General features: G+C 40.6%; 1 protein-coding gene across 2 annotated transcripts in view; it reads left to right on the top strand.

The window, feature by feature from the left end:
• The window catches only part of AFF2 (AF4/FMR2 family member 2), a 402,517-nt gene that overhangs the window by 309,197 nt on the left and 69,998 nt on the right, over positions 1-23,322 (top strand). For both annotated transcript variants that reach the window (XM_030576098.1, XM_030576097.1), the window contains exon 9: positions 11,576-11,613. In XM_030576098.1, the coding sequence (XP_030431958.1) occupies positions 11,576-11,613 (38 nt within the window). The remainder of the gene's footprint in view (positions 1-11,575; positions 11,614-23,322) is intronic.

Here is a 23,322-nt window from a genome sequence, read left to right as displayed (position 1 = left end):
AGGAGGTCAGACTAGATGATCTTAACAGTCCCTTCTGACCTAAAAATCCTATGAATCTATGAACCATATCGATCATTGTGATGAAGCAGGAGCAAGTTGCTCCAAGCCAGGTGCAGAATTCATCACATTGCTTTATGGGCCACCATTTGAAAGGCTACAGTTATCTCCTAAATCTCCTGCTAACATTTTGGGGAAGCATCATCATCAACACAATCACCTTAGAACAGAGCAGGGGACACGTGCTTTGTGTGTCACTTACGCATAACGCTGATTCTTTTGCTTTCCGTTGCGGGTGATTTGGGATTAAAGGAACGCAGAAGATGAGGGGTTAGATCTGGAATCAATTTTCATTTACAGCTGAGAAGCAGTTATTGATGCTGTGCTCACAGTTCAATAAAAGATCTAAAGATATAGACCTTGTGTTTCTCTTTCAATAGAAGCAACACAATCAGTCTCAAATGTTTTCACAGAGAAAATTGTATTGACAGTTTTATTAAAATTGCCATCTTTAAAGTTTTACATTATCTACAATTTGACCTATTCCAGTGGTTTTTAATATGCACGCTGACCAACCCAATATTTATGGCACAAATTCATAACGCCAGATAAACATCTGCTTAATGTATTATTGTGTAGAATCATTATATTTAACTTAAGCAGTTGCCTGGATTTTAAACTGTTACAGTACTGTCATTAAACTGAATTTTGGTTCATGCTTCACTAAGATACGGTTTCTTTGCAGAGAATATTTCCATTACCCAATAGTTTCAGATTGGCTGTGGGATTATAAATACAAAGAAAATAACAGACATATATTACTAAACCTATATCTTGGCAATACATTTCAGGGATTAATGTTAACTAATGTTAATAGTGTTCTGTAAGGAAGGATAGAGCCTTTAGATGGTCCTATTACTTAGTTAAACAAAAAAACCCAGAAATTTAGGAAGAATACTTTTTTTTATTAGTGATTAGGTTCATCTTAAAGAACTTAGATAAAACACAGATTAGTATTTTTTGTTCTTTAAAGTAGCTCTGCATAATTCCATTTAGCTTTGAGCTCAGAGCCATCCAAAAGAATTGTGCCCTGATAAAGTATTGTAAGTAGCTGTAGTGTGCCCAAGTTTCTTTAACCAACTCTTCTTTGTTCTTCCTAAGGAATAATCTTCGTAACCTTTGAAACATGCACTTTATTTAAAGCACATTGCTGGATATCTGGGTATTTTTGAACCAAAGAAATTTTTATACCATTTACAGATCTGTTCCATTATTCTGAATATTTTATGTACATTGTATTTTTGGAAGAACAATACATGAAACATTTTTATCTTTTCTATTTGTTTTTTCTCCTTCACTTAATGATTACCTTTTGCATGTGTGATAACCATGCATGCATGAGACACCTTCTATATAATCCATGTCCATGAGCTAAGTTTTATAGTTTATCCAAACAGTCTTTCTTGGCTAGGTTAGTATTAGATAATTGCATGCAAAATGAATTACTTTGTAGCTGAGAGTCTAAAAATACTGTCAGCCGTAGGGAGAGCTTCTGATTCTTGTAATGCACATTGAACTTTCAAAGCATTTATTCAAGTTAAATTAAAACAGACTTTTTGGCTTAAGGTTTGTGAATATAAAAGATTCAGTACATTTTCACCATGTAAACAACACTGTTTTAAAGATATCGTAACCATACTAGTTGCAACAATGGATATCCTTTTCTATTGTAATTTTTCCTGTTTTTTAGCTAGATCCTGAAGAAGTTGTTTGCCTCCCCAAGGTTTCTTCATATTTCCATTTACTTTGTTATCAGCAGAAAGGCTGAGGGACAGCTCTTCATTAATGACATCAATACTGCAAACACAGCGAGAGAGGTCGTCTTGTCAACGCTATAGAAAAATCAGATGGATTAGGATGAAACTAGGTGCAAAATAACTTTGATAGAGTCTTTTAATGTAAACAGTTTATCTGTCACTGGGTTTCATTGAAATCCCAGACAAAGCAATGCAACATTGGTGGTTGTCACAGAAGAATTTGTTTTGATGAAGACCCCCACATAGCAGTGTTTAAGATATACAGTCATGCTTTATAGCTGTAGAGAAAAGTTTTCATTTAGCCATTAGTGAAAACAGAAGCCATTAGGATAGTGTAGTCCTTCTCCAATCTTTTTCATTCCATAGGCTAAGAAAGATCCTCTGATGGAGAATTGTCTCTTCTTGCTACCCCATTCCGTTTTTGGTTGGTACTCAAAACATTTTATTCTGTGCAACACTAATGAAACAGCCTTATTTCCCATACACAGGGCATACTTCGCCCCAGGATACTCCTGATTCACAAGACTAATTTTTGGCAATAAGAGATTGTATGGCTGGTAACTGCCTACAGTAGTCATGGGGATTCATTTCATAGTATTTCTGTGCCCCACAAACACTTGTGGCCATTGCATTCAGCAATGCCTGTGAGGTCTTGTAAAGAATATGTCAGATAAAGTGTATACACAATTTCAAATCACTAGAATACCAGAGATTTTAGGACTTTCAGGTCCATGACATTTTATTTAATCTTTTCAGTCCGTCATCGTATCTACCGATGACATGGAGATTTAAATGGCCCTCAGAACATATGTTTGCACTGTATGGTACTGTGAAACTGTGCTGGAAATTGACCAAACAAAAGTTTGTCATGAAGGTTCCAGTTGTGGCCCTCAACAGGGCTATGAAACACATGCTGCACATACCAGAAAAGCAGAGGATGTAGCAGCCATTTTAGTCAGAGGACACTGGATTGTCTTATCCTTGTTCAAGTTGGCTGGTGTGAAACAGCTCTCAGCTTCACCAGACATAGACAAAAATAGGGAAAAACAAAACACGAAGATGCTTGGCAGCCTGACAGACCTAGCAAAGAGGGAAAGGATTTGATAAATGATGTTATAGAGAGGTCGTCTCCTCGCTTAGCCACAAACAAGCATTCACTTAACACGCTCCTTAATACTCTCTTAACTAGGCACTTCACCTTTGTTGGGTTTTTTTTTTCATGCTACCCACATGAAATGACCAGGTAATATCGATCACAGTATAGTATAGACGTCATATACATGGAACTGAAAATACAGCCCTACTAGCTCCTTAGCTAATTCCAAGCCTCCAGTGATAACCAGCAAAAGTGGGGGCAGCCTTTCCTCGGCTTAAGTTAAGGGCCAGTGCAGATGCAGACACACAGACATGGGGAGCTACTATAGCTCAAGGTGGATGGGTCCACGGGGGGCCAGCACAACCCCAAAGGTTTGTCGTCGGCTGGAAAAGCAGCAGAAGGAACTGAGTTAGCACATCCAGTTGTCAGCCTCTGCAACCAAGAAACATAGAATCCCAGTGGAGATTAAAGTGACTCTCCCCAGAGGAGCACCTGTGGGAGAATGGTGATGAGACCTGACTGCAGTAAACCCCATTGGGGTGAATCCCCCTGCACACAGCAGAGATAGTGGGCAAAGGGAGGTGCAGTTTACTGGGCCAGCAGGGGGAAATCTGCCCTGTGAACAGATTGAATTAGCCCCCTGCCCCTTGTAGGAATATAGACTATTCTGCACCTGTTGTGAATTTGGTTTGCACAGAAAGAGAATTGGTCTGTCACAAAATTACCCAAAAAAAATTCCAACTCAATTATTGTGCAAACTATTTGGCGCCTCATTACTTAACTAAATGAACTAACGAGCCGAGCAACAAACAAAAGCAGCCTGAGGGCAGCACAGAAGTTTTTGATGTGTTGTTATGTCCATCTCTCCAGTGCCTGTTTGTAACGGGTTATGTATGAAATATATAGTATAGTCCCTGAACTCTTCAATCCTGCATAAGCAATAAACGAGCAAGGCGAACAATACCAATATTGCCTCACATCTTTCCCAACACTGCCACTGCTGTTGCTCTTTGACTCTGCCCTTTTGCGTCTCAAGCCTGGGTAACTATTCATTGATTTAGAGGAGGAGAAGGATGAGGGACAGGTTGGACTCCCTTAGGAATGAGATAAAGACCTTCACTACAAAGGGGAATCTAAGTGCATAAACTGCAAGTAAATTGGGGTAAGAAAGGCTGCTTCTGATGTGGCTGTGTATACTTCTTCCTTTTACTGTGACAAGAGGCCATTTTAACCCATGCAAGCTTTGGAGAAGTTATACTAATTAATAGCACTTAGCAATTTAAGAACACATTTATCCAAGGATCTCAAAGCATTTTGTGAATATTAATAAGCTATACCTAGCTGTAAGATAGTCATGAGGTAAATACAAAATATTATTCTCCATAAGTTATAGGTGGGGAATTGAGGCACATCTAGATTATGTCAGTTGCCTACAGTTTCACAATGGTCCGTAGCAGTAGCAGAAATACTGTTCTCTTGGCTCTCAGCCCTAGGCTTTCATCTTAGGTTTATTTTTCTTTTCTTGGGGCAACTTTTAGGGGTAGTTTTTGTTTTATCCTTTGTAATTTTCTGGTCTTTTCCCCTTATATTTCCTTTGCCTTTTGAGGATTTTTGTCTCTTGTGGTTAACTTGCGGGGGTAGCATCGGAAGTCCATTCTCAGCTCAGCAACAGAATTCCTGTGTGACCTTGGTCAAGTCCCTGAAGTTCTCTGTGCTTCAATTCCCCCTCAGTGGATTGGATATAAATAATACCTACTACACCTGTCAGGGACATAGTGAGAGTTAATTATCACTTGGAAAACATCTTGAGACCCTCCCAAAAAAAGGTGTTATAGAAGGACAAATTACTGTTTACCCTTCCTCTGTCCCACTCCACCTTATCTGCTTTACAACTAGCATCTATCAGCAAATGATGTTTTGGAACATCCCACAGTACACTGAGAAGCATTGCTGAAGACACTGGGATTCTTGTCTCAGTGGCTTCTTTTCATTTGGGACATGCCATGAAGAATGGGAACTGGCCATGTTTTGCATTACATGCTTCTTCAGTTTGGCATCCACCATTTCCCTTAGGAAATATAGCAATTTGGGGAAAATGCTGGCCATTGCACACAGTGACCCAAAATCATCGTGTAACCGGGCGGCCTCACCCCCGCGGCGCCTTCTGCTGGTCACTTCAGGAATTAGCTCAATATTCCAGCTCAGAGCGCCCTCTGCAGGCCAGTAATCCTCCTGTCCCAGCTGGCCCCCATGTCACTCCCTGGACTCGGTGCCGTTTTACATGGGGTTCTGCCCCCTGGCAGCAACCCCTTTTCCTTAGGGTTTCCCCTCCCTGGGAACCCTCCACCCTCTGTCCCCACTTTGCTTCAGTATTGGCTACTGCCAGTCATTGTCTAGCCCCACGCCCTGGGGCAGACTGCAGTATCAGCCACTCATCATCAGCAAAGGGGTTTGGACCTGGTGCCATGGCCTACCCCTGGGTTACACCCTGCAACCCCAGTACCTCTTGGCCTAATCCTAGGCCGCAGCCTGGGGCTTTCCAGGCAGGAGCTCCCCAGCTCCACTGCCCTTCCCCAGCCCTGCTCCATGCTAGGTACCTTGTCTAGTTCCCAGCAGCCAGGCCCTTCTCCCTCTACAGCCAGAGAAAGACTCTTGGCTCACTACCTCTTATAGTGGCCAGTTGGGCCTGATTGGGACCTGGCTGCAGCTGAGCCTGCTTCCTCCAAATCAGCCCAGGCTTCTTGCTCCAGCTACAGCCCCCTCCTGGGCTTTTTTAAGCTGCCAAGGGCAGGAGCAGGTAACCACCCCGCTATACATCCCTACAGGAACTCAGTTTAAAAACAGTGGAGTTTGCTGGAAGGTGGTCCCCCATCTGTAGATGTACTTGCCATTTCTTTACAAACTTTGTTATCCCTAAAAAAAATCTACAAATTTTACACAGCCTGCTCTGCACCATCTAAAACAGGAGTTTCCAACTTAGTGGAATTCCACCCTAAATATTTCTGAAGTACTCTTGTAAAGCCATGAAAGGTGCTGTATTGTTCAAAGGTGTAGAAAGGTGAGGAGACGCTCTATGTCTAATTCATACCCATGAGGAGTCCTATGGGAAGTATGTACACCATTTGGATCTATAGCCACCCCTGGATGTGGTGATTTCATCCTCTCTAAAACTGATCTCAGCTACTCTACTCCTTTTATTTGCCTCCTCAAGGAAACCAGGGGCTACACGCAAGAATATTCTGGTATGAGAAGAGTGCATCCTCACTCCATTTTTTTTGATCGTAGATTCAGTGATCCCAGCTTTTCATCCTCAGGGTGAGACTGTCCTAGAACACCACATGCAGCATGTCCGTGACAAGGTTTCCAACTTCATGTCAGAGATGATTAGCACGAAAGCAACAGCATCTTCTCCATTGATGTTCGGGGAAAGGTAGAGGAGAATGTAACCACAGCATTAAAAAAAAACCCAAAGATTCCTTGAGGTTTGTGACCCCCAGCACAATTTTCCCGACTTCCCTTTTGCACAGCATCCTTCATGCACACTGTGCTCTTCTCCACCCCCCAGAAAATTCCACCTGAGACCAATTATCTAATTACAGAAGCAGATCAAGGTCCAGCACTATCCATTCATAGTAGTTTAATTCATGACTCAGCACCCTCTCCGTGACCCAAAGGACAGAGCGCAACCTCCAAGAGTGGTGTTAATTTGCAAAAGGCCTGATTTAACTCCCATTGAAGTCAATGGAAAGATTTTCATTAGTACCAAGGGCGCTGAATTGGGCCTTCGGTGATGGTCATCTGTTCCACTGACAGAACAAGAGTAAAGGATGGTCAGTCATGAACATACCTATAGGGGGTAGTTCAGCTGCTCACCCCTGAGAGCAGAGCTGATCAGAAAATGTGGGAGAAGGGTTCTCCAGAACATTTCAACGTGTCACCCATTGTTGGCTGCAAACTTTTCAGATTTCAGTTTTTTCAGTGAAAACTCTACCTATTCCATAGAAAGAAAATACTTTCAGTAGAAAATTTCATTTGTTCAAAAACCCAGTTTTCCATCAAAAGACAATTTTGACCAACATTTTTTAACTAGCCGTTCTTGAGGGTTTACTGTACGTGTATTTTCGCTGCTCTAGGCACGTTACACTAACCAAAAGACATTGTCCATCAGAAAGATTAGTACCTTGATTGTTAAACCAGCAAAACAGACACTATATTGGCCCGCAGTGCAGTTCATGGAAGGAATGCATTAGGGTGATGGTTATTTGCCAGTGCCGCTTTTTGTATGACAATTAGTGAAACTTGTCTCTTTATCCAGCCTCTAGGGACACATTTCTTTCACTTCTCTATTACTGTTCTGTGCTGCTCACATCTGGAGTTCACGTTTGAGTTCCCTCAATGCGATGGAAAACCGTCCCCCAGCACCCAAAAAGTTTCTATGAATGTATGTTCTGCAATTGCTGCTGCCCTTCATCTGATCCTCCAATTTATCTTCTTTCTCCTTCTCATCCTGTGTCTGCCTAGAGGGGCAGCTGTGGAGAGAGGATAATTTTAGAGAGATATGGTATATAACTAGCACCATAATTGTAAAAAATCAGAAGGAAATTACAAATTAAAGCAGTATAACTGTCTAGTTCAGTCTGGTCTCCATTTTCTAATCATCTTAAATTATTTTAATGTACACTTTCAAACTCAAAATTAGCCGCAATCCCATGATGTAACCCTCCTAATGCTCATTGCATCCCATTATATTATTTCATTTTCTTTCCATTCTTTCGTAGTGTGATCGCCCACTCACAGCACATGTATCATGATTTGGGAACCTCCTACCTACTCTATTTATAGTCATTTTAATGTGTGAAGTTCAGGAATCATTCTGGGTTTTAAAAAGCTTTTCTTATTTGTAAAAGCCCAGAATATAAGTTGCACAAAAAACTCACTTTTAAAAATGTTTGTCTTTGAAATATCTTAAATTAATAATCAAAAGCTCACCTCACGTCTAAAACAAATTGAGTCATGAAGACGAGAAACAGAGAATTGTTAACTCTATAGCAAGGCTGATGGAAGCTCAATGAGATCATTTTGTTCAAAGATTAAAGGTGATGAGCACTAAAGTAATTGACGAGGATGACTATGAACACATCTGACTAGAGCTGTTAAATTCAGTAATGATCAAAAGTTAATTATCAAAGCAGAGAGAACTACTCAACGTAGACCAGTTGAGTCAATAGCGAAGCAACCTAGAAATAGAAGTAATTTGGAGGAAGTATTTTCCTATAATGAAGTTGTATAAAAGATGTACATTTCAAAGAAAGCTGCCTAAAAACAAGATAGCATTCTTCCTGATCAGAGAAAAAATAATTAGCTCTAATTGACAGACCTGCTCCACACACAGTATTTTCAAACAATATGTTTCTGCATCAAAGCTTAATATGTATAGTTACTCAATGTCACTTTGATTCCTCTGTTCTGTATCTTCTGCCACTGAGCATGCTCAGGATATTGCAACAAATATACCGTGAAAAAGAGTGAGCAACACATACAAGAGAAATGAAAGCACAGGGCCAGGTCCTGTAGTACTTACTCAGATGGAATTCCTTATGTCTAATTCTGCATGGGCAGCTCCCATCCTCAACTCCCATTAAGTGGCAAATAGGTTCAGGTAATGTAATAAATGATCAGCTACTTCATCCAAAATGCAAATTGAAACTGAGTGCAGCCTTTCCTGGTCGTTTGAAAGTTTTGGTTAGAGAGAGAGAGAGAGAGAGAGAGAGAGAGAGAGTGTGTGTGTGTGTGTGTGTGTGTGTGTGTGTGTGTGTGTGTGTGTGTGTGTGTGTGTGTGTGTGTGTGTGTGTGTAAAAAGTTTATACTACCAAACACTTTGAGTTACTGAAGTGCCTTTCCCATGAACACAATCACAAGTAATCTAGGAAATCTCTAGCTAAGAAAACAATGGCCTGCTACCAATCTTCACAGCCGCACAGAATAATATGTAGGCAGATTCCCATTGTACTCATCACCACCACAGTTTCCCTTCCAATGCAAACAGCTGCAATCCACATGTTCAATTACTCAAAATTGAATGCGCTGCCTAGACTCTGATCTTCAATATTCTATGATTTTGACGTTACCCAATTCTCTCTCAATTTCTGAAATAGCTTCATCGTCTTTATACAAACAGTTAGGACATTTCCTCATTTTGCTCATTTGCTATAGATTAATTTAACCTTATAATTAATTGTATTTGCATAGATATTTACTTCCTGTTCAAAACACTTCCCCCTCTTTCTACTGTTATCTGTTTATTTACAATCAAATTTGTGTGTAATAAGTTTGAAGAATTTGATAAAAGTAACTGAGATTTAGTTTAGATTTACACAGTCCTAAACTCTGTAGTGTTACAGCCCAGCTACAGGCTAGCTAGACTGATCATGAGAATTGTTAGACTGCAGTCAAAAAGTAGACTTCTGCTTGATAAAAGAGAATTTGTAACCTTTTAAACACATTTAGTACCTCAGGAGGAGAGGATAGAAACTTGAAATTTAGTAGTCCACTGAAAATCCATGTAATAGGCTCAATTATAAGATTTTAAATAAATAGTTTGTACACACATACACACTTTTCTTTTATTAATGAGGGTTCCTTTGTCAAACAGGGTCCTTTTGGCCCTGAACATGCATGCGCACATCAAATAAATTGAGTATATTTTGGAGGGTGCCTATGGAGTGAAGCAGGACCCACACCAGCCAACTGACCACTTCATAAGGCAGTGACGTGATCATAGAAACACAGGTCTGGAAGAGACCTCATCATATGTTTACACAGTGGGGCAGAATTAAGGTTAACTTTCACATTTCCTGAGTTCTGAGTGCTTCAACTGAGCAACCTTAGCATTCTTTTCACCTAGTCGGTTTGATTAATATTCATTTACTTGCTTACTATCTTGTTTGTTTATGTTGATTTCACTGTATAAATATAAAACAAACGCTTCTCCCAGGCTCTACCAACCTATAATAAATAATGTAAAACCTAATCTAAGACACAAAGAACAAACCTTTCTCTGCACAAAAGGAGCCAGTCCATAAAACAAATACTTCCCCATTTCAGATCTCACAAACCTTAATTTCTTATCTCATGTAAAAAAATCAATGGTTTGGGATGCTGATGGATTTAAATGTGGATCTTCCTACTACTGGGGAGGAGGGATATATATATATATATTTTTTTTTTTGGCAAAATTTCTGGTCCCACTGATATCATATAACAACCTATTCTCAGAAGATTTGTAGCCCAATATTGCAAGGTCAGGGGATTCACTTCAGAGTTGAGGCCAATTTAGACAACAGATCTAATCCTTTTGTCCTTATCTAAACATTTTGAATATCACCCTCACTAGGAATTTTTACCAAGGAATATTTTTTTCCTTGTCCCTGAATGAAGCAAAAGTTACAATATTTCACCCAAACACCCTTAACCCTTGTGCATCATCGCCAGTTTTTCTGGCTTTATTTTGTTTCCTGAAATATACTAAAATGCAAGTAAGCACGAAAGCTTTCTATAGTGTAATGAGTTTATGGATCAGTCAGCTTTTCAATTTGCATTTCAGTGCTACAGTACACTTAATCTGACTAACGGTTTGACTCCTTTCCCCATTTAAAACTGATAGCCTAGAACTTCAAATACTAAAAAGAATGCTCTGAAATGATTTGACAGCACTAATTTTGTCTTAAGATAATATTTCAACCTTCTCTGTATCACAGTGTGATTTATGTAGTCTATGAAATTCTGGGGGAATAAAAGTTTGGTTCAGATTACATAATTATGCCATAGAAGCATAAAAAAAATCACCACTAAAATCTCCAGCAGCTTAAACAGTTTGATAGACTGTAGCCATTCTGCCATCAGTGCCCCCAGCTGTGTTGCTTAGCAACATTTTAATTCAAGAAGAATCGAAGGAGATGAAATCCCCATGGAGAGGGAAACAGAAATAAGAGGGCCGTTGACAGATGATCTGAGTTGTTTCTTCTAATATACTGTGAAGATCACTGGCTCTTTTCATGAATGATAAATGGACTGTACACAGATCAATGGGTTCAGCAATAAGCTGGAACCGGGCTCCATGTCTGAGGCGGAACAGGCCGAGAGGCCCAGAGATTTACTCATTTAGATGATTTGGAGTGTGTTTTCTCAAAGGTTTCACGAGAGGAAATTAATCTGAGCATTTGGTCATCAATTGCCCTTTTCTGTTGTTGGCTAATAAAAATGTTTTTGGAAACAGAATCCGTTCTTGCCTTTATTTTTTCCCATTGCTGCTTGTGTTCTAGATGTAGGGGGTAACGTTGCGACAAACATGACCAGATCTCAGACCGGGAAAGGCAGTAATCGTTCTGAATGAACGGTTCCTATACAGTTGCAACCATTCAAAAAATCAAGCATGATGAGATCTCAAACACCGGGAGGAATGTTTTAAGAGTTGTAACATGATTGTGGGAAAGAGTTCAGCAGTTGCTATCTTTACTCAGTTGCCGACTTAACGATGGTAGCCTGCTTTGGTTTGCTTATTCCATTTCTGAACATCATTCTATTTTAATATCATTTTGGTTCCAGGAAACATTGTGCTTGATAATGTTGCTTAACTGTTTCTTTTCCCTCCCCCTTCTATTTATAGGCTGCCGAAAAGACAAAACCTAGAAACATTCCTGTAAAGTAAGTTATTTTTATATCTGTTGGAAAATTCAACTTTAATGAACTTCATGCAAACAACCACAACAAAAGGCCCACAATAGGGCAATAAAATAGACATTGGAACTCAAGTTAATCCATAATCAGAGCCATAAAAAAGCCCCTGATCATCAAGGACAGATTTTGATTTTTCATGTGTCCCTCATGACTGCATGCCCTGATTTGTGTCCAGTTTACATAAATTAATATGTGCTGTCTATGAATAGCTGCCAAATAATATCAAACTCATGTTCAGTACATAATGCTCCTAGCCTAGGGGGGTTGCACATGCTAAAAAGATTATGTTTTTTAATTGCAATCCTTGGGAAGATCTGACAGAGGGGGAAATAACTGCAAGTGTGCCAAATGATTTCTAGACACTTGGGAATATTTTGCACAAATGTATCAGAGCTTTGCCATCCTGTTGGTTAAGAACTCTCTCTCACACACACACACGTATGTTTCCGTTCGTTATACTGGGGATCCATGAAGGATGAGCAAGCTACCAGGGACCAATTTCCAGGGCATTTTATGATAAGTTCTTAAATCTTAGGGCTCTAGCAGCCACTCTGTACAGTATATCATTGAATTAAGAAAGTTGCTATATAGATGTCCTGGTACTTTCAGGAGAGATGTGTTCAGTTAAGGGTAATAGCATTCAGTGGCCACTTTTTCTGCTTAAACAACATATACTCTAGTTTTAATGTTCTGTTAAGTACCAATAAAACACATACTTCCAGCTTTGGTGGGTGATCAGTCTGCAGTTTAACTAAGTCCCCAGGAACTATATCTTCCTATTATAGCCACTGTTTTCATTGCACTTTGCTGATCATGATGTCTTTTGGAAGTGATTTTCCTCCTAGAGATTTTTCTCCTAGAAACTCTGGGAGGGCTCATGAGTGGCTGTGTTTTGGGAGGCACAACGAAAAGACTACAGGCCTCACTCTCCTTTGCCTTCCACCTTGGATAGTGATGTAAAATGCTCATCAGAACAACCATGCAAGGTGCCAGGCAGTTGTAAATCAGACTCTTTATGTTCCATTTAATCTGATGAGAATTAGAAATGGAAACCAGGGGGGATATAAAAGCTTAAGGAACTTGTAATGAGACAGGGGGGCATTCATTTCTGGGTAACTAGTTCCAGTCCAGGCCAAGCTGAATTAAAAATCTAGCTGGTGGTTGTTATTCAAAGTGAACTGGCTGCTCCTCTTCAGCTTCTAGGGGACAAGAGAAGGGAGTGGGGTGGCTCCCATATAATATTTTTCATTCATGGATTTTTTTAAACTCTCCGCTGGTGTAAGCTGGGACCACTTCGTGGCAGTCAATGGTGCAGCACCAGTTTACAGCAGACAACGCCACTCCTAAGCAATCTGTACTTTACAGCGATGCATAATTACACCATCTAAAATGTTCATTTCTTCATTTTGAGTAAAATCATTGCTTTCTGGGACCTGAAAAATATAGTAACATTTTGGGATGGAAGAAGGCCATATGGCCATACTAGCTCTCTCCACCTCCACATGCATATTTCACCCTGTCATGTTTTCCCCAACTGCTTGTTTTAACTTGCCTTTGAATATGTTAATGATTGCAGCTTCAGTTAGTACCCTGGGGAGTCTATTATACACATTAATTACACCCTGCATAAAGAAGAGCTAAAGTATCCGCCTAGTATTTTTCAATGAAATGTAAGCACTTAATGTACTTGTATGGTTTTACCCTAAAACATTGCCTCTGTGAGCAAGAGGAAAATAGTATCTTTAAGATAACTGTAATAGATGTAGATTGTATTTGGATAAGCAAGGAGACCATATTCAGCACCACAGACTCCTGTCTAGTTTTTAATGCCATCAGTGCTGTAGCTCTTTCAAATGTCAAAGAGAATTTCACTTGAATTTTAATGTTCTTCAGCGTCACAAAATAAAGTTAGTTGCTTCCATTGTCAAAAGGGCTGAAAGCTGTACAGCTTCCTTCTACCATATGTGACTTATCACATACATTTTTAAAAACACACTTCTGTTATTAAGACATATGTGATAGTACACTTCTGCAAATGTGAATTGCTTTTGGCTAAAACCCATACACTAATAAGTTGAGATGAATCTAACTGCAGTTGACATCTGTTACAATATATATCTATATATTTTCTCAGTTGTCATTAATACAAAAATTTTCCTTGCTTTTATACTTTGCTGACATAATTGCTATCTCCCAAAACCAGACTTAGAATTAACTCAGTTTTAAAGATTACAGTTTAATTCAGTGTCTGCAAATAAGGCCTTGTACCTGTGATGTTTTGCATATTCGTAGAGGTGCCACGACTAAGGTTTGTATGGACATTATCTACCTGTTTCGTCACCTAGAATTATTAATGTTCCAGTTTTTTACACAATAACGTACCCACAGTTGAAACAATTCAACATCATGTTTTACACAGTGCGGATCACAGAAGATGGCTGCTGCCATTTATTCTATAAAATCTCTTTCATATTCTTGCTCTTTTTGAGAAGAGGAGCAATTAACCTACTGAAGTTGTATAGGCACATCAAAGCTCTTGTTTGTGCTTGTCTAGAGGAGTATTTAGACAAACTGGAGTGAGCTTCTTTAGTAGCTAAATATGTGCAGGTGGCATTCAGATTCACTCCTTTGGAATACGTGCTCTCTTTTGGACAGTTACACAAGCTTTCAGTCAGCCATATTGCACACAGCAAGGAGAGCTGTGGAAACCCCAAACACTCAAAACACATCTGTCTGGATCAGGTACCCACAGGGCTCCACTTCCTACAATATTCTAGTACCTTATAATTTTTAATGTGGTTATTATCATAACACCCCAGTGAATTAGGGAAGAATAGTTATCCCGTTGGGAGCCAGGACTATGCCACTTGCCCAGGCTTAAACAGAGCATGCGTGGCAAAGCAGGGAATTAAACTCAGGTCTCCCAAGTCCCAGGCTCGTGCCCTGTCCACTGGATCATGTTTCTGCTCTGTAACACCTTTCTCTAAGAATCTCAAAACACTTTACAAACATCAGTGAATTAAACCTCCTCCCCTCCCTGTGAGATAGCTAAGTATTACTATCTAACTCTACAGATGGGGAAAATTGAGCCCTTGGAGTTTAAGTGACTTGACCAGGGTCACATAGTAGAAGATTTCCAGTCATCCAGGAAATAATTTTAAGTCAGCACATAGCTGAAGCCTGTAAATGTCTGTCTTGTGTGCTGTGCTAGCGTGGAGGAGGAGAATTACACAGAATTAAATAGCAGGGTTTGTTCTGATACACAGCCCTTCCTGTCCAATGAATGAGATGAGGGTTCCACTGGGAGAGCTTGTGGCCAGGATAATGCATAAACTGGGAGCCTATATTAGCCAACTGCATCTTAGGGAGGAAATCACAGATTCTGGAGGAATCCTGTTCATTTTTCCTCAGATCTAGGCAGCAAGGACAAGGGAGATTCCATTATCCGGCATCCAAACTTGTACGATCCTCAGAGATCCATGCAAGGGCAGGGCCATCCATGTGAGAGGCCTTCATCTCTTTCCTGAATAAGCTGGTTGCAATACCAGTGACTCTTCTTAGTCAAAATCCAGGCCAGATCTCCTCTTTGCAGAAGACTCCACAGGTCAGGTAATACAAATCCAGACCTGATCTCTAAAGCTAGAGAGGCAAGGATGTGAATCCCCATACCCCATTGTAGGGCAACCCTGTCCCCACCTCCTCTGTCTCCACAGCTGTAAGAAGTGGGGAATGGTGCCAAGAAGACAGTTCTGTTTGCCCTCTTCCACATGAGAGTTCTGCATGTGGAGAGTCCCTTCTGCACACAGATTGACCGTGACCTAACCCCAGAATTTGGCTCTTTGTCAATAATGGCTAAAAGATTTCTGGGGAAAATAGGCAGGTACAAGAGTCACCTGGCTAAAACCTACCATTACTCACAGCTTCAGAGTCGAGTATTTAAGAGAGGTTACATTTCTGAAACTGAAAAATATGCTTACCATGGAAATTCACCTATTATCTTAATTATTGGCTAGTGATGAGAACGTTTGAAGGGAATACTTGCCCCAGGTATATTGCATTTGGCTTTGATTTCCTTCTGTGTCCTTTCTCCCCTAATCTTTTATCGTCCTTTTAAAGATCTTTAATGGAAAGATAGCAATAAAACCTTTCTTTAAACACCTGCTTAAGTTAAGTTTTGCTCTAACCTTAATGGTATCCAGATACCTAAACCTGGGATACAGACGGTGCTAACATCCCAATTCTTTCAAACGTTTCATTTATTTTCAATTTCATTCATTTTCCTTCGCTAACAAGACCAGCATGAACTTGTTAACCAGAAATGCTGGTAGTAGTTATTGTTCTTTCTTGTCCATAAAACTCATCTTCTGGTTGTAATCTCTCTTAAACTGAAGGGCATCCAGCTTTACTTCTTAGGGTTGTTTTACCCATCCAGTACACTGTAATCTGAATCACAAACCCTTAAAATCCATTACAAGATGTCCTCTCATTTGTCGGTGCATTGGTATTTCTTATGGCCCTTTCATATTTTCTTCTGTACAGGGTGGGAGTGATTGTTTCTATTGACTACATTGTAAAAATACCTATAATTTATCAGCTGGAGTGGCCCCTTTCTCCCCCATTCCACCTCCCCCTCCCCCCCCGGGATAAGCTTAATACAGCATGGAAGGTCTGATGTCTTAGTGAGTCAAGCAGAGCCCGTGGGTTTTCCTGTTGACTCACCCAGCTGGAGGGCAAGAAGATCAGGCTCAACGGTTCAGCTGATGTACACTCAGTTTGTTTGGAGCCTTAAACAGCCCTCTGTGCACCAACTGGCACCAGTGCAAGCTAATGGGCTGTGATTTTTTTGTTTTTATCCAGTCAAGTCAGACGTGTAGCAACCAATAGGGGGACAAGAGGAGTAGTGTCCCCATTTATACATTGTTGGGCTGTTGCACAATGTTCTTATTTTTTATTTTAAAAAAGGAAAAGGCAGCATTCAGAATAAAATGGGGTGTCCTATTTATTGGCAACCGATTGGGAAATTGGCCAAGTTCTATTCTCATGCAGAATCTAATGGAAACATGTTCCTTAAAAACATCACTAGGAATGTTACAATCCGTCCATTTTAAAAAACAACAACATAGCTCTCCCAGGCCATAAAAGTGCTGAGCAATTTATGTGGCACCGCCTGTTTAATCTCTTTATTTCCAAAAGCTCCCCTCCTATTACTCTTTAGACTGTACTCCCAGCTAACTACAAAATGAGTTAGCACCAATTAAACTGGTGCTAGAAATCCATCCCATAATGCCACAGTCCCTGAAGTGTCCATACACATTCATTGCTCAAAGAAACCCATTCATATTTATGTTTTAATACTTTAAGTCTAGCATGCAAAAGCGCTCAAATCCCCAGTTAAAAATCCAGACAAAACCTGCTTACTAGGAATTAAAAGAAGAGATCCATAGGCCCTGACTCTGCAGTTCAGTCCATATAGACACCTGCATCTGTGAAGAGTCCCATCAGTTGAACCAACTTGCAGGATTGGGGCCTAAATCTTATATATACCAGCATGCATTAACATGTTAATCAGTTAAATAAACTATAGCGTAATATGAAAGAGAATGAAAAGTAGTTCAAATGCACCAGAGATAAGTAAACAAGGCGCTGACCCTACAAGCTGCCCTAAGTGTTTGTACATGCCTAGTTCAGTGGGGTCCTGGCCTATGACTAAGAGTTCCTAGGCACCACTGTAATAAAAATCAATACTAATATATGGATTATTCCCTGTGCCCTCATAAAGCTCGTTGCAGGATTGGGGCCTCAGTCATTACTTCGTGAAAACCAATACATGTGCGTGCTGCTGTTGGTTTCCAACGGCTTATGTTGAGGGGGCAATGGTTTTCATCAGCAGAGTGTGAACTGCAAAAATATCGCAAGGGATTATTTTACTCTTACCCGTTAAAGGTTAGTGTTGGGAATGGATTATAAAACATCACTTTTAAACGGTTTGCAAGGAAACACACGTATTAAATCCTTTTTGATTATATTGCACTAAACCCTAAATACTGATTTTTATGTAAATTTTGACTCTTGCAAAGCTCCTACAAGTCAGCTATCCCCAGGTGGTTTTATTTGAGCTTGTTGCTTCCCTTAGATCTTTTTTTCCTTCTTGAGATAGCTTTTTCCTGTGGTCCAAAAGTCGTCACAGCTGCTGAAAGATGTAGTATTTTAGACATAAAATAATAACTGTTTAATCTTTTGCCTTTATTTTCTGAATTGGTTCCTCTGACACATCTTGTTAGATGTTTTTTTATCAGTCCAGAGGATAACCACAGCAGGGCTATTTTTATTTCTAGGGAAATGATGCATGATAACTGCCAGCAGGGCCCAAAACAGTAAATCGTCCAGTTCCAACCACAGAATGTATTAAAAGCCTGTAGCCTGTGGTAATAAGTTATAATTTAGTTGACTACAAGTTTGCTTGGACTTCAAACTGTACAAATGAGTCTCATTGGCTAGGAACCAAAAATATAAAGTAGTTTGTGCTTTATCAAGGTTTTCAGCTACCTCACAACAGGTACCCAGAGAGAGTGCACATTTTTCAAATGATTGCAATACATTTTTGCAGTGAAATGGTTCCAACTTGATTGTGTAATTTATCGTATTTGCTTACAAGACAATGAGATGAAGAGACTCAGAAAGCTCATTCGTCTTCTCTCTTTCCAATGTGATCTCACACCACAAATACTGAGCTCTATTGGCCCTTCTAGCTGCAAAGATCCCAGACTGGAGAAGTTCATTGGCCAGATTCAACAGGCCAAGTTCTGCTCTCCTGAATCCCACAGATAGTCTCATTGTTCCCATTGTGACTACTTTACTGAATAAGTAAGGCTGCGTTTTAACCAAGGGTATTTTTGGTAAAAGTCATGGACAGTAGACAAAAATTCCCAGCTCGTGACCTGTCCCTGACTTTTACTAAAAATACCTGTGACTAAAACTTGGGCAGGGGGCTGTGGGTACTTGGGGGGGGTGGGCGATATGTGGGCACCGTGGATGCTGGGGGAGGTGGCCAGGGACCTCCGCTGATGCATCTCCTAGGCAGTGGAAGGGCACAAATGCCGGCTGCTGCAGCTCCCATTGGCCAGAACTGTAGCCAATGAGAGCTGCAGGGGCAGGGCCTGTGGGCACGAGCAGCATGCGGTACGGAGGTCCCTGGCCCCTCCACAGCCTAGGAGCTGCAGGGCCATGCCAGTGGGAGCTTCCCACCCCGAAATAAGCACCTCCTGCACCCCCTAGCCCTGAATCCCCTCCCCCATAACCAAACTGCTGCTGCTGGCCCAGGGGTGACTGCAGAAGTCACGGAATCCTCTGTGACAGACTCGCAGCCTTAGGACTCAGTCCCACAAAGGACAGTGCGTCCTCAATTCCAACTGATTCAGGACCGAATCTTGAAAATGTTTAGTAAGTGTTGTGCTTGCTGCCCTACCATGAGTAGTACCGACTTCAGCATAACAAGTAACCTCTAGGGGACCTGTCCTACAAGGACATCAGTAAAGTCTATTCCTATATGTAAACTTCCCAGGGAGGGAGTGATAGATGGATGGATGAAGAGAGAGAGAGGGAGAAAGAGAAATAGACTGACTTTAGAGGGAGGGATGGATAGGTAGATAGATCCTCAGCTGATTTAAATTCTGAAGATTTGGACCTCTGGTCAATATTATTTTTAAATAGCTTTACATTTATTTAAACACTCTTAGATGCCTACTTTTGGGTGTTGCAGTAAATAACAGATGCTTTGTATGGCCTGTGAATTTTTTTGAACTAAAGCTTTGTGTTGGTGTACAATTAAGATTCTAAAATAAAACAACAAATGCCAATATATTTGCAAAGAGGGCCAGATTCTCAGCCTGTGAAAATTGATGTAACTTCAGTGGTTTCAGCTGAGTGATGTTGATTAACTCTAGATGAGGATCTGGCCTGTATAGCTCACACTCTTTTCTTATGTTCCCTGCTATGCAATTTTTTTCCCCTTCAAAATATTGCAAATTAAGGAATTAGGGCTAAAGCTTTCTGCTTGTTGCTCATGGAAATAGTACCATTGTACTCACATGGGCACTGGCAATTATAATTATGATGATTTGTTTAGAACCATTCTCGACACTTTTCAGACAACAATCCAAACACTGAGGAGTTTGGTACCTGAATAGAAAGGGAGTACAAGGTGCTGGAGCTTCGACTGGTGTCAACCTGAACTTTGAAACCCTCAGGCCCTGTTCCATTGATTTCAGTGGAGTTAACTCCTGATTTTCACCAGTGTAAGAGAGTGGAGTGACACTCATAACTTTTGCTGGGTTGTGACTCAGTGTTAATATGGCTCTTCCCCTCCCCGCCCCCCCTTTGTATTCCACTGAAGTGGTTCAAAATAAAAATGGCCTTCACTACTATAGCGTAATATATGTTCAAGAGCACGGGGATGTCGTGCAGCAAACAAAGCCTGTAACTTTGGCAGTGATTTAAGTAAATTAAAAGAAAAACAGGTCTATTTCATGCACCTGTTTCTGAATACAAAAAAAAACCCTTTTGATTCTAAGTGAGAGAAGGAAGGGAAGAAAAAATCCCAGTCATTTAGGATCAATGAATACAAAAGAAAGGCAAAAACTAGATAATGTTTCAGGAAATAACACTGCTACAAGGTTAATTTTGCCTGGTACTACATTTCCTAGTATTGAATTGCCTCATATACTCCCTCAGGGATTGATCCTGCGCTTGCAATAATCAAGGCTGATTTTATTGGAAAATCACCTCTGGATGAGAGACATACTCTAGAGGAAACTTTGTATGGGTACAAATAGGTTTTTGGTGCCAGTGCCATGTTGCCCACGCCAGCGCTGTTATAGTTCCCAATCTGTCTGTGCATTCAAGCAGCAAATTCATTAGCAACCCTTCTGGCAGGATAGAAAAATAGACTTATTAGAGAAATTTACGTGGAATTGTTTTCGGGACTTGCTGGATAACAGTTCAGTAATCGAATTGTGCCTCCTTACAAGAGCATTACGTCTTTTTATTAATAGTGGCAGGGAGGCTGTAAATATTACTTTAAGAGTGGTTTGTGCAATACACTTTTACATAATACTATATGACTAGCAAAGATGATGGTTGAAAGGCGGGATTAGCGTACTGGAAGTGTGGGGCTGCTTTTGAAGTCTCGGTTGATGTTTATTTTCTGTTGTATGTCAAGGTCTTATTAAGTCACGTAACTCTCACATTACAGATGTAATGTTTATTCAAATATTGGCTCATCCTTCAGACTCTGCCAGCTTGCTGGCTTTTTAATTATAGAAGTGGGCTATATCTTGACAGCATTGTGTACTAACTAAGGGACCTAAACTCAGATATATATGCTGGCTTCCAGGCCCTGTCAAATGGAAACTGAGCATATTGTAAACAGAGCACATTTAGCCTCCAGCTGGGAGAAGGGACACATGGAGAACCCATGTACTGGGGCCCTCTGCTGACCTTGGAATGACTTTGACTGTGTAAGGGCTGAAGGAAAGTTATAAAAAGACTGATTCATACAGACAGGTGAGCAGGAAGGAAAATCAAGAGGATTGTCTAGGCAAACGGGAGGAAAAATTCATAAAGAGATCGGTGAGAATCCTTACACTCTCAAGACCACCACCAAGCCCTTGTAATCAACCTCCCCTGGAAACAGACTGACAGACGCAGGAGCCGGAACTTTCGATTGCAGCTTTCACGTGAAATCTCTGCATGTGCCTCCGTTTTAAAAAGAAAATGAAGAACTCTAAAGCTTGATGTGAATTTTCCCAGAAAAAAGATTAATTTTAACTCTAAGACCCAAAAGGGGTAAAATTTAAGACTGCAAAGGATAATTCATACACACTGCTTGCTAATTCCTGTTGCCGTGATTGTTGTTGTTTTACTGTGAGACGTGGATCTCCAGGATCAATCATAGTAAGCTATTTAGACACAAAAATAAGTGGCATATGGCTTAGCACTTTTGGGTCTGGCAATCAAGTAGCAACCTTCTGCAGTGCAACTGCAGTTCAGTTCCCAGTGGGCATCACTTTGATGACTAGATATATTGAGTTCCTTGTGTCATTCCAAGAGAGCAGAATCTCATACAACTTGGTTTTAGCTTCGTCTCACTTCATTTCAATTTTCTATAACCAGTGTCATCACATGTAACAGTTTTTTCATAATCGAACTTCATGTCAAATCAGATTTGTCTTTCATGTGAAAGAGCATTGTGAAAATTCCTCTGAAATACAGATCCCTGGAAAAATTCATACTATAGTAAAAATGGGGATAATTTTTATTTTAAGGAATTGTATGTCCCAGAGCCCAAGGCAAAATCACTGCTGGTAACACTGAGAAATATTTAGTGTTGCATTCGGAGATGCTATTAGCATTCTTTACAGGATTTACACTGCTGCTTGCTAAAGTCATTGCTGTGTTAAGTAATAAATAAAAAATATTTGTGCAATCACAGTTGAAACCGAAACCCCAGGTTGAAATTTAGATCCTAATTCTTTGTCAAGAGAGTGACGTCACAGGAAAATTTGACCCTGGGTTTTTAATTTACCCCTTGTGTCTCAATATCACAGCATGTGAAATAGTATTGTGTTTCAGTAGCAAAGTACAAATGCCGTGAGATAAAAAGAAAGCCTGCAGGCTTCATTCATCACGCCTTACTCCCATTTTACACCATGTAACTTCACTGATCCCTTGTCTCAGCTGCTTTGTCCCCTCTCCCAGCCTCCCATGGCTGCTTATGCACATTCTCTCCCATCCACATTGCTGCTTTCCCCTGTTCCATCTCTCATTCCTGTCCTATGCAGGCTCCTTGTACATTCCCTACTAGCTGTCGTGCTCTCAGGCCAGGTCCACACTACAAGGTCCAAATCGATTTAACGCTGTAACCATCCACACTACAAGGCACTTAAAATCGATTTTAAGGGGTCTTAAAATCTATTTCTGTACTCCAGCTAAACGAAAGGAGTAACCCTAAAATCGATATTACTAAATCGATTTAGGGTTAGTGTGGATGGATATCGAAGTTATTGGTCCTATTCTTTTACTGAGCTACCCAGAGTGCACTGCTCCGGAAATCGATGGTACCCTGGGACCATGGACGCACACCACCGAAGTAATGTGCCCTAGTGTGGACGCGTAAAATCGATTTTATAAAACCTGTTTTATAAAATCGATTTTACTAATATCGATTTAAAGCTGTAGTGTGGACGTTGGCTCAGTGACAGCCAGCTCCAGCTCCACTCACACTGCTGAGAGAGAACTGCAGAGGGAAGGGCTGGGACACACTTTTAAGAAAAAAGCAGTAGGCAGAGTGTATGGGAAGATTTAGGGCCCATTCGGCTACTGCGAGGGGAGTGCTCAGTGTAGAAAAACTGCCTCCTGCACTGCCACAGATTCCCAGGATGTTGGCTGGGAGGCCAGTTCGTATGGCAGGTTTTGAAAACATGACTGGCCCAGTTACACCAACAGGTTTGTGTCCATTGGGGGCGGAGGGTGTCAAGTCACCTTAATGTAAGGTGAGAGAGAAAACAAGGAGGGGGAAGAAGGTACAGAATGGATAGCAGAGATTGTGCCTGGATTTATCAAGGATATGAGGAAAGCCACAGAAGGGGCAAGCAAGAAGAGTTCCACTCAGGGAGCTCC

This window comes from Gopherus evgoodei, chromosome 9, assembly GCF_007399415.2.
Source record: "Gopherus evgoodei ecotype Sinaloan lineage chromosome 9, rGopEvg1_v1.p, whole genome shotgun sequence".
In the NCBI taxonomy this organism is placed as follows: domain Eukaryota; kingdom Metazoa; phylum Chordata; order Testudines; family Testudinidae; genus Gopherus; species Gopherus evgoodei.
This window is presented reverse-complemented; position numbering and strand designations above follow the sequence as displayed.